This window comes from Agelaius tricolor, unplaced genomic scaffold (genome assembly GCF_023055355.1).
Source record: "Agelaius tricolor isolate 1412-34295 unplaced genomic scaffold, bAgeTri1.0.p SCAF_5, whole genome shotgun sequence".
In the NCBI taxonomy this organism is placed as follows: Eukaryota; Metazoa; Chordata; class Aves; order Passeriformes; family Icteridae; genus Agelaius; species Agelaius tricolor.
The window spans coordinates 38,449,015-38,460,609 of NW_027269265.1; the positions used below are offsets into that span (position 1 = coordinate 38,449,015).

The 11,595-nt window shown below is 56.7% G+C and overlaps 1 protein-coding gene across 3 annotated transcripts; it reads right to left on the reverse strand.

Annotated features, from left to right (window-relative positions):
* Window positions 1-792: 792 nt before the first annotated feature.
* Window positions 793-10,555, reverse strand: CHST1 (carbohydrate sulfotransferase 1). Of its 3 annotated transcripts, none has more exons than XM_071427384.1 (2): window positions 10,313-10,555; window positions 793-2,792 (listed from the first exon to the last, which is right to left on the reverse strand). In XM_071427384.1, the coding sequence occupies exon 2, from the start codon at window positions 2,746-2,748 to the stop codon at window positions 1,489-1,491; it is 1,260 nt and encodes a 419-aa protein (XP_071283485.1). In that variant the 5' UTR covers window positions 2,749-2,792; window positions 10,313-10,555; the 3' UTR covers window positions 793-1,488. The 3 variants fall into 3 exon arrangements, with proteins under 3 accessions (XP_071283485.1, XP_071283483.1, XP_071283484.1); XM_071427382.1 differs by lacking the exon at window positions 10,313-10,555 and adding an exon at window positions 9,875-10,165; XM_071427383.1 differs by lacking the exon at window positions 10,313-10,555 and adding an exon at window positions 9,548-9,783.
* Window positions 10,556-11,595: the final 1,040 nt, after the last annotated feature.

Sequence of the window (11,595 nt, forward strand, 5' to 3'; positions counted from 1 at the left end):
GTTTCATCAGACAGGGATTAAGTAGACCAGCAATGTCTTGTGTAAGGCTTTCAATGTTCCTGCCCTGCAAGCCTGGCTCCCCCATTCAGCAGCTTTCTGACCTGCCTGTCATGGTTGTAGCTGGCATGCAGCTGCCAGAAAAATGTGGCCATATCAGACCTCCAAATTCAACCAGCCTAGAATGTGCCCATATTTATGTGGCAGCTGCATGCCAGCTACAGCCATGACATCTGCCCAGCCCACGGGCCCAGGTGTCTTGCAGGCAGCAGGCAGCTCATGAAGGAATAATTGTGTATTTCCAGGATCATTTGGTAAGTTCATTTTCATTCTGGCAGTTTCATAACCTGCACCAGAGGAGCTTCCCTGTCCTTCAGGGCAGGCCATGCCTGGCACCAGCACTGTCAGACATGGTGGGGGGCAGCCTGATAGGAATGGGTTTGCTGTGCTGGTGCCATTAGCACTCTGGAGTCAGGCACTCCAGCAAGTCTCATGCCCCCATGCAAACCAGCAAGTTTTCAGGTCAGTAAACAACCATGGGTTCTTGCTTTTGGCTTAACTGCTTGCATTTTGACACACTTCAGATGCAAACATGCACACGCCTGGAGGCAGCTGCAGCTCCCTGCCCCCCTGGGGGTTGTGGTGTCCCCTCTCCCCCAGCCTTGTCCTACCCGCTCCCAGCCTCACTCCTGGCCTCGCAGGAGGTGGGCAAACCAGGAGATGCTGCTGTTTGCCTGGTGGTGCATCCACCCCAGTATACTTGCTGAGGTCTTTCAGTTGAAGTTCACCCCCAGGTCAGTTTTATTGCACTTTTATTTACAGAAAACACAGAAATAAAGCATTAAATGTGTTGGGCTTTTACCAAATGACCCAATCGCTTTTTTCCCTTTTTTTTTTTCTTCTTCCTTTTAGTGGGTTTTTGGCACAGAGAAATATCACAGGTGTTACCAAACAACCATGTAGGAGCAGCTGACCAACTGCCCAGCCCAATAACAGGACTTAAACAGACAGACATGTCGCACTGAGATCAAAAATGAGGAGGTTGTTACACTTTCAGCTTCCAGTCTAACGTGTTCATTTGGGGTGGGGGAAGTTATTCTGGAGGGGATGACACCATTCATAAATTATATTTATATTTACCTCTTACATTGTAAAAGTAAACAGTGCAAAAGTACAGTACCCCAGACACCCTTCGGTTTGGAAAGCTTGAAGGTTGCTTTATACATTTTGTGTGTTTTGTAAACATTGTTACCCATCCAGAGTTCTAGCTCTTGATTGGAGACACCCAACTCCTCCTGGCATCCAAAATGTATTGAGGGGCAGCAGTCACTTCCCCTGGACTCGGCCTTTGAGATTCCCGCTCAAGGTTTAGTGCAAATTTTGGAGAGAAAAAGACAAGAGAGAGAAAGAGGGGGAAACAAAAGGAAAGAAAATAAAATAAGGCATCAGTTAGAAACAGTACGCATCAAAACCAGGCCCGTTGGGGCTGCCTTAGGAGAAGGGCAGGAAGTCTCTCTCCTCCACCAGGCTGATGGAGAGGTTCTTCAGCTCCTCCTCGGAGCCAGCAGTTTTGTAGCCGAGCTGTGCCAGCACCTGTTGGCAGGCGTGCTGGGTGAACGCCACGATCTCATAGGACAGACGGAAGCGCCACTTCTCCGCCGTCGCCGCTGAGTTGCGCACCGTCCCGTACTTGTGTTTGGAGGAGGACCTGTCTCCTCGGGTGTTGTTCTGTATCCAGCGCTCCACGTTGCTGTCCATGGGGATGCCCAGGAAATCATAGATCTCCTCAGTCTTTTTCATGGGGTTCCTGGCCAGGTCTTCATACCGCACCAGCATGTACTTGCCCTTGAGCCATGGTGGCCGGTTGAGGCCGGTGGACACAGAGTTCCAGAAGTCCTCACACACTGTGGTGAGCTGGGTCACGTCCAGGTTGTATGGCTTCCTGCCAGTGCCGTCCCAGATCCTCCACAGCCTGTAGGTGTCTCGGAAGGTCTCACTCCGGGATGCCAGGATCCCCCGGGGGTCCCTCACCAGCTGGATGACCTTCAGGTTCAGCCGTGGGTCCTCCACCAGGGCCCGGAGGTCACTGACCTCGGGCACCCGTACGGTTTTGATGGCCACATGGCCGTGCTCTCTACAGGACTCAGTGGCCAGCGTCAGGTTCAAGGTCCCACACTTCTTCACGCAGTCTCCTTCCTCCAAGTGGAGATCCACAGCTCCCAGGGACTCACATACAGGCGGTGAGCACAGGGCCTTGCTGGCTCCCCTGCGGAAGAGGCGGTCGGTGGTGTGGTTGACAGGCTGGGGCTTGATGTAGTTCTCCAGAAAGTAGAGGTCACAGTCATACAGGCTCCTCAGCAGGTCTCGGCTGGCACCCAGCATGACCCGCCTGTCTGTCGTACTCTTGCTCTGGGTCAGCTTTGGGATCAGGGTGTACTGGACATGGTAGAGGGGCTCAAATAAATAGAAGACATCGAAGTGCTGGTTGAACAGCTGCCCGACAAATGAGGAGCCGCTGCGGGTGGTGGCAAGGATGAGAACATGAGTCTTCCTGGAGAGGTTGTACGGGAAAGTGGGATTCTCGTCGCACAGCCTGTCAGCCACATCAGTGTCCTGGCTCAGGCTGCAGTTCACAGGATTAGGGATGGGGCAGCTGTGGAAGGACTTGGCAGTGAAAGTCCGGATTGCTGTGTACTGGATTGCAATGGATGCCAAGGCTAGGAGGAGTACAGCCTTCCAGGAACATTGCATGGCTGGTCACCTTCATGGAGCTTCTTCGCAGGTCGTCTTGGTGTCTGCAACCCAACAGAGAATTCACAGGTTGAGCAAGGACTGCCAAGTATCCAACTGATGCAGATACCAACAAATGCCCTCCTAATGTATGTTCATCAGTCATAACCATGTGAATCCCAGTCACACACTGCCGAGCCCCATTTCAGACAAGAAAAATAGCAGGCAGAGGCTGGCAAGCCTGGAGAAACATGTCCAGCCAGGACTTCAGCCCTGTTCCTTCGAGGCTGTGGGTGTACATAAATCTTGTGGGCCCTAGCTCACGCCATGCGCTGCAGCCCAGGCAGGGGGATGTTAGAACCTGGCGGTGACACTGTCTCCATCCAGCTGCTGCAAACTCTCTTCCCCAGCTGCCTTGTGAGTCACTTGTCCCTTGGAACCCCAGTGCAGGAGCTGTGGCAGGGAAAGGTCAGGGGATGGTGCTATTATGTCTCCATCCATTCTGTCCAGCTGTCAGGATAAGGCATGGCCCATCCAGGCCAGCAACCTCCAACCTCCAGCAAACTCCTGGGGGAGTGGCAATGTCTCTCCTGGAGCTGCAAACCTCTTTGCACAGAGGTCCAACAGCTAGCTTGGTCTGTCAGCCTCTGGGGACGAGTGCAGCCAGAGCTGTGCCCTCCAGCAATGAGCTCATGGGGCTGGTAAGATCCTGCTCCACTCTGGGATTCAGGGCTCTCCTATTCTGAGCACTAGAGGGTAAAAACAATACTACAAAGGAGGAAGCACGCGAAACTGCATCTCTTCCATACACTATTGCCAACCAGGGCAGTAGCCCTTGGCACCAGGGATGGGTGCAAAGAAGAGTGGGGCTGTCGTTGCAAAGAACAACTTCAGTGGTGCTAGCCCTGCCTTGCTGCTGCCCACACGGGCAAGGGTAGGGGAAACTGAGCAGGACCCTTGGATGGGATGCTCAGGGACCATGACCGGGGGGAGGACCTGTCATTCCTGGGGAGCTGCCACATTGCTGGGAGGGGATGTAACTGTGGTGCTGCTTCAGTATTCCCCCTGTTCACTAACCAAATAATGTTCATGGACTGCCTGCTGCTCTCCACAGCACAGACATTTCACATCCTCATACTATTGCCACCGGGGGATCAGGGTGGGGCTGGGAGATGGAACATAAAGGATGCATCCCAGAAACTCCAAACAAGCTAAAGCACCTGTGTGTGGGAGACACACCAGTATAAGCAATGGTTTTAAAGCTCTCCTGCACCCATCTTCCTTCCATGTCTCTCCTCCCACAGTGTGGTACATTCAGCTGCCTATCCACCTCCAGGAAACCAAGGGGACAAGACCCAAGTATCTCTGCTCCTCGCCCAGCAGAGCCCACTGTATCATCACTGCCATTGCTTCCTCTTGCCTGCTCTCTCTGGGTCCCCAAGGAGAACAACGTGCTGGCCCCAAGCTCATGGTGAGTGCCTGGTCCCCTGCTCAGCACCAGGTCACTGTGGGTGGGACTGTCAGAGCCAGTGCTGCTGCTGCTTGTACAAGGTCTCTGAGGGACAGCAGTGGACCAGTGATGGATTTCAGCATGAGGGCTGTTCTAGCCCAGAGCACACTGAAATCCCTGATGGGCTTGGGACAGTGCAATGTTCCTGGTGTGTGGTCCCTGCAGAGCCCACAGCAGCTGCCATGGTGTGTTGTTCCCATGTCCTCAATATGTTCCATGTCCCGGGGAGACCTTGTCAGCCATCAAGTGACGCCAGGAGGGCAGCTCAGACCTACAGGTGAGTAAAAAAGCCTTGCTTTTTTAAAATTAATATTTTTATTGTTTACTGATTGCCCCAGCTGATTTGTGGAGGCAGGGAGCTTCAGAAACTATCAACTCCAGTGACCTCTCACTGGGAGCAGGGGTTTAGAGCAGGACCCCAGGACAGGAGGGCTGGCACAGCTGTTGCATGCAGCTGCCCACCAGCACTCCCTGTGTCTGTGCACTAAGAGCTGTGCTTTAGACCCAAAATGATGCTTTGAATACAGGGTGCTTTCACCTCGACTGCTGCCTGCCAAGGATTGTGGTACATGGCTGGAGGACCAAAGTCAGAGATGCTTGGCTATTGCTGCTGCTGGATTTGGGTTACCCACCCTGCAAAGGGGAAACTCCACCCCAGTGTCAACATGGGATTCTAGCCCTTGGATAAAGTGTTTTTCCAGGTCTGGTAAGGCAGAACAGGACAGGAGAGTCCCTGCTGGGGTCTCCTGGCCCAAGTGTCTTCTGCATGCTACCTAGGTGGAAGCTGTAGTGGGAATGCTTTCCTGCTCTCTAGTGATGGCCAACCACACTGCATCCCTCACACAACCTCAGCTCCTACTCTTTGCTCCATTGCTGATGGATGCTGGAGCAGATGAGACTCAGATTGTCCTGATTATAGCAGAAACCTGCTACCAGCTCCCCAAAAAAGGCAAACCAGAGCTCAGATGCCTTCTTGGTCCCAATTCTCACCAGATCACTCACTGGCTGTGAGCATTTCAGGTTCTCCACCCACACTGACCCATTCCCCTTTGCAATGTCCCAAGTGGCAGAGGGGAAAAAAACGGGGCGTTGATTCACCTCCTTGACTGAGCAAGTGCTAAACCCCAGCCCAGCTTCAGCCTTTGCTGCCCCTTGACGTGTGCCCTGCCCATCTGCTGAGCTGCAATCAGGGAGGGGAAGGTTTTGGGAGAAGGCTTCCCTCCCTGATGTCTCATCTGTGGCCTTTAAAGCCAGCCAGAGCCTCCTCTCACCTCCCAGCTGGCTCTTCTGCCTCTTCCCATCACTGCCTGTCTCTGAGGGGCTGCAGTTCCTGCTCAATCCTGCCCTGGGCTCCAGGGACAGTGGCCACTGGCAGCTGGGTGCTCTGGAGGAGCTCCCGGGGCAGCAAAAGCACATAGCACCTGGGAGCTGCCAGGACAACTGAGGATCCCTTTTATTCCCACTGCCCCTCGTTCATCTGTCAGACAGAGCCAGGCTGGTGTGACCACCTGCCAAGGAGGAGCTGTGCTGGGCTCCACGTGTCTCGGAGGGGCCAGCTGAGCAGTGGCTGCAGCCACCATGCCCCAGGAGGATGTGTCCTGCACACGAGCACAGCAGGACAGCTGCTTGTACTCCCATTCCCACCCTGAGGAACTTTCTTCTTAAACTGGCCTGATAGCCAGGGCTGGCAGCTCAGACAGCAGCTGAGAGAGGGCCATGCCCACATGGAGCTGCATCTGAGAGTCCTGTGTGAGGCATGGATGGTTTTGGCTCCTCAGCCCCTGACCATGGGAGTCATTGGATACACTGGCCTCCTAGATGGTTCTGTGCTAGAAGTGTTCTCAGTCAAAATCACCCTCTGCTCTGTCTCCAGCTCAGCTCCACCAAAGATGATGAGCAAATGCAGCCCAAGGGGGGGAGCCAAGTTCAGTGTGTCCCTCCAGGGAGTTGGGACTATGAGAGGGAGCATGGGGTGGGGGTACATCACTCACACCTTCCAGCCCTGGCAGTGCTGGTACTGCAAGGGGCCTGCCAGAAGGCACATGGGCTCTTTTGGGACTCTGCTGGGGCCACCACTGCCCCTTTCCCAACCCTAACCCCCTTGTGGTCACAGCATGACAGATGGCACTCTGCTGCCTTGCCTGCATTTCTGTGCAGCTGCCTGCAGTCGCACTGGGACCAGGCTGTCCGCAAGGGACACACAGCATCCGGCAACCGGCTCTAAGTGCAGCAGGAGGCCAGCCAGGGCCTGGCACAGGGACAGCAGCATTGTCTGTGCGAAGAGGAAGGTGCTGAGCCTTTCCTCTCCCCTGCTCCACTTCCCGCAGCCTTGAGCCTAGAGGAAGGGAAAGGATGGGCGCAGGCAGCGGAACCTCCCCCACCCTGTACACCTGCCAACGGCAGCAGATACGTAATCACCTGCCTTCCTCTTCCTCCTCTGCTGACTCCCAGCACTGCTCTGAGGGAGATGAGCAGGCAAGAAGCCAGCAAGACAGCCCCGGAGTGCCGGGGAGATCGGAGGTGATGAATTAAGCTGAATGGCATCTGTGAGTCACCGGTGCGGTGCGTTCGGGGAGCAGTGAATGCAGCCGGCCGGCCATGGTGCAGCAGGCGCCGGGAACTCCTGTTCTGGGCATGGTTTGATGGGAATTACCTGCTTTTGGAGCCATGCAGCCAGGCCGTGGCACTGAAGGCTGCACTGGCAGCTGAGTTCAGGCGCTGCCAGGCAGGCTGGAGTCCGTGGGGAAGTTGCAGGGGTCAGTACCTCTCACAGGTCTGCTCCGCTCCAAAAGCAGCTAGGTGTAATGCAGGGCAGTGTCTCATGGCACCGTGGCACTCTCATCCTCGTGCGGCACTCCCATAGCATCTCCACATGGGCAACTGCCTTGACTCCTGCCCCAAGCCTTCCCTGAAATTCCCTTGCTCCCCGGAGCTGGCTATGTTCAGGCAACTCAGGAATGATGGCAGCTTTATGCAGGAGCCTTTGCAGTTACTGCTACTGCTGTCCTGAAGGCTCTCTCACAGGGCAGTCATAAGAACCCTGCTCTTTTGGTTGCCTTCCAGGCTGTCCCCCTCTCTCAACAACTCCCCAGAAGCTGTACCCTCAGCCTGGCTGGGCTCATGCTGAGCTCCCTTTCCACTGTCAGGGAAACCTCTCTGCTTCCCCATGGCAGGAAGGAAGGGAAAAGGGAGCTAAAGAAGGTGTGAGGGTCTGTGCAACAGACATGCCTGCTCCAGCCTTTGTAAAAGCCCTGGCACACTGGAGGAGTGCCTGAGCCTTGCCAGTTCTTCCCGCAGGCCTGCCTGGTGCCAGTCCAGCTACCGGCACCCTCTACCCCCATAACCGATTCCCGCCAGCAAGGCTGTTTCCATGGAAACGGCAGAGTGACTCAGGACTTTGGGACCAGCTGGAAAACACAACTGTGAGCAGTGATCGCCTGAGAAGCGCCGGGCTGGGGTCTCAGTGCCAGGGAGAGGGGTGGATGGCTGCAGGAGTGGGCAGGGCTGCCTGCCCACACGCTGGGCACAGGCATGCTGGCACAGAGGGGCACACCCTGCACAAGGCCATGGGTTGTAAGGCAAAACCCCTCTCCTGACACAAGTGAGACTGCAGCAGGCTCACCAGGGGACGCATCCCAAAATGTGACTCATGGCAGACAACCCCTCTTCCCCCTTTCCCTTCCCCCACCCAGAGACTCATGCATGCATAGTCACCCAGAGAATTCACAACACCAACTTCAGCACCTGCTCAGCCCTGCACCTGCACCTCTGTCCCCTGCCCAGCATGTAACACCCCTGCATGCCATGCCCACAGCAGTACGGCTTGTTGAGGGCTGCTGGAGGGGACAAGTGGCAGCCAGCACCCTGCAGTGCCCCCCCCGCCCAGCCAGCAGCTCCCTCCTGCAGCCCCACTCCTCTCCACCTCACCACCCAGGCACAAAAGTTAAGTCGCAGGCTTGCAAAACAACTCTCAGCCAGTGACCCACTGGCAAAGGCCCTAACACATGCCAGCATTCTCCCACTGAGCAAAGAGTTTATCCTGTACAACAACATTGTGGCCACCGAGGCAGGGAAGACAGGCTTCTGGTGGGGTGCAAGCACACACTTGGTCACAGTGGCTTAGTCATGCTGTTGGCTCCGCAAAGGCTGGCGGACACCAAACACGCCTGTGGGCTACCCAGCCTGGGCTGCACCCCACCACTCCCCAGAGGAAAGAGAGACCACTGAGAAAAAGCAGTGCTGAGCTGTCCCCGATCCCCTGCTTGACTCTGGGCACCACCACAGACACGTGAGCAGGGCTGATCTCTGCCCCCAAGCCTCCCCCTCAGCAAGCCCCACCAACATGAGATCCTGATGTGGTGGAAATGAATTCTCAGCCTTGCCTCCTCTTCAGCCGTACAGGATTAGAGTTTCCCTACAGTCACAGCTCCAAATGCCAGCTGGGACTCGTGCCTGCTACCTTCCTTGGGTGCCTCACCGTGTGCCAACTGGAGGTGCTTCATGCCCCCTTCATTCTGCTCTTGCATTCATCACCTCCTGGAGCACTTTTCATATGATAAGGCACAGGACTCCTGCGCTCAAAGCCGTCCTGGCATGTCCCCTGTTCCCCTACCTCTGTTCTTCCTCTCTGCATTTCAGTGGGACCAACAAATCTCTTAACACCAGAAGATTACTGCCCACTTTGACCAGCACTTAAACAGTGCAGGACTTTCAACAGGGAATCAGTCTCTTTCCTACTGGCACACAGCACACACATTTTCACTTAATTAATCACTATCAAGTTATGCCAACCAACCCCAGCCGGTCCCAGAGTTTTCTTATCACAACATCCACCTGTGCCTGTTTATCCCTCATCCACTGAACTGCATCTGCCTCTTCCCAAGGATGCAAACGCCTCGGTAAACCAAATACAGGGGGTTTTGTGCTCTCCACCTTCCCCTGAGCCACCCACCAGCCTGCTGGTTCCTGCTCACTCCCAGAGCACTCCCTGGCAGGAGCTGGGAAGGCTCTTTTGGGATGAACGCGCTCATTCACCACCTCAAAACACTCTTTTTGCAACGTCCCTAACCTACGGCCGCGTAAAGAGCCCAAATCTCGAACCGCACAGCTTTCCCGTAGGATTGCTCCATGCTATGGCGTGCTTGCACCCCACTCTGCGAGGTCTCCTCGTCAGCCTGCGCCCTCACGGCAGGTTTCTCAGACCGCCTGGAGGTCTGACAGCAAACGCCGGGGCATTTGCTCCGCCGGCTGGCGCGGCTACGCGGCCGGGCAGGGCATCTGGCCTCCGTGTGCCACCGGGGACTTACTCACTTGCTCCAGGCGCAGCTCCTCGCCCAGCAGCAGCCCAAGTTTCGCGGCAGCTCGTTCCCCCGGGGATCTGGGGCCAGGGCTGCTGTGCCCCCGCCGCTAAGGCAGCCCCGGGCGGCGGCTCCCCCTGGGCGTTCGCAGCCCGGGCCGGGGTCCCGCCGCAGCCAGGCTGGGCACCAGCGGGAAAAGTCCTTCCCGCCGCTGCGGGCGACGTCGCGCTGCCTTGGAAAGTTGGTGGCGCGGAAAGGGTTACGAGAGAGCCCCAGCCCGCCGCCCCCGGGCACCCCCGCCGATCTGCGCCGCTCTCCCCCCACCGCCGGCGCCCCTTACCTGGCGGAACGCCCCGGCGGGCTGCCCCCCGCATCCCCGGCCGCGGATCCTGGGGCGGGGGACGCCGAGCCCGGCCCGGCCCGGGGGCGGCAGCCGGCGGAGCTCAGCGGGCGGCGCTGCGGGGGCTCATCCCTGCCCGCGCTGCCGCCCTGCCCTGCCCTGCCCGCGCGGGCACCCGCCGAGCGGGGCCGCCTCTCCACGCCCTCCGCGCCGGGCGAGGGGCGGGCGGTGAGGGGGCTGCGCCGCTTCCCTCCCTCCCTTCCTCCCTCGGGCCGGCAGCGCGCACGGGCGCACGCAGCACAGCGCCAGGCACCGGTACCGGCAGAGCCTCCGCTCCGCGCCGCCCCGTGCCGCCCGCTCCGCGCCGCCCGCTCACCGCAGCCCGGCCGCCGGGCCCCCCGGCTTTGCCGGGCAGGAAACTCCCCTTTCCTTATTTACCTCCCCGAGGCGCCCGGCCGGAGCGGCCAGAGCCCCTCCCGTCGCGGGGGCGGGAGTGGGCCCGGTGAGGCTCCCCCCGTGAGATGTGTCCCCCAGGCTGGGTGCTGACAGGGACAGGCGATCCCTGCGGCCCGGCTGGACGCGGGGCAGCAGGTCCCTCACACCCTCCGCTCGCCCCACTGTGTCCCCTCGGACCCTGACGGACTCAGTAGTGACGATGGTGCACATTCATCCCCTTGTTTTCCGATGGCCTTTGCTCATCAAAAACAATATTGTCACGGGGACTGGTTCTCCAGTGCCAGGAATCCTCCTTGGGCCGCCTAAATCAGGGCTCACCGCCACGGGCAGAGTCCAAAAACATCCTCAGTGGTGCCAGTGCAAAAATACTGGCAGGTGATGGCACCTTCCCACCATCCATCCCACCTTGGATGGATGAGGACAAGAGGAAAAGAAGCATGGGGGTGTGTCAGAGCAGCTGAAGTGGCTGTGCTCTGACAGTCACATTCCTCCTTCTGCTTCTGTTCGACCCCTAGAAACAGGTCAGACATTTACTCTTGGCAACTTTTGAATGTTTCCCTCTTATCTAGCGCTTGCCAACTAAACTGCATTTTTAGCAGTTTAACTGCAGCTCTGCTGAAATGGCAGCTGCCAGCAAAAGATAGGTTATGATTCTGGAGATGCAACAATGGATATTCATTTTTTATATCCCTGTTTTATTTGGGGTATGTTTGGAGCTGCCTGGACACTGGGCACAGCAGTTTTCTTCTTACATCCACGTGAGCAACATCCATCTCCTGAAAAATCCTGAGCTCTGCAAGCAGCTGTCTCCCAGCTCAGGGGTTTCCAAATCTTTACCTCTGACTCTAGGATTGGCAGCATGTAACTGTGGGATCACAGGACCAGCATGATCAGCAGCCGCTCGGAACTACACTTGGCAGAGAGCAGGCTACGAGTAGCAGTGGGGCCCAGGTCTCTGTGCTGCACATGTGTCAAGAGAAAAATAAATCCCTGGGAACACTGGGCTTGCCTTCCACTCTCAGAGGCCTGCCAGGCTGCAACAGTGAGTTCAGAGCTATGAGATTGCCTTTAAAACTCATAGGGAAGCACAACGGCAGATTGTCACGTTTGTTGTTTAGCATTTTGGACTTACATTTGCTGTTTTAGGAGTACTCAGATCTTGTGTGTCCAAAAATACTGGTATTTCTCAAGTTTTTTACAATATCCTGACAGCCCTAGCCCTCTTAATCTAATTTTAGAAAACTTTGTAGGGATTTTATATTTAT

What these genes read in the sequence shown, in the direction of transcription:
- CHST1 (XM_071427384.1), bottom strand. Translation starts at nt 2,748, where the DNA reads ATGCAATGTTCCTGGAAGGCTGTACTCCTCCTAGCCTTGGCATCCATT.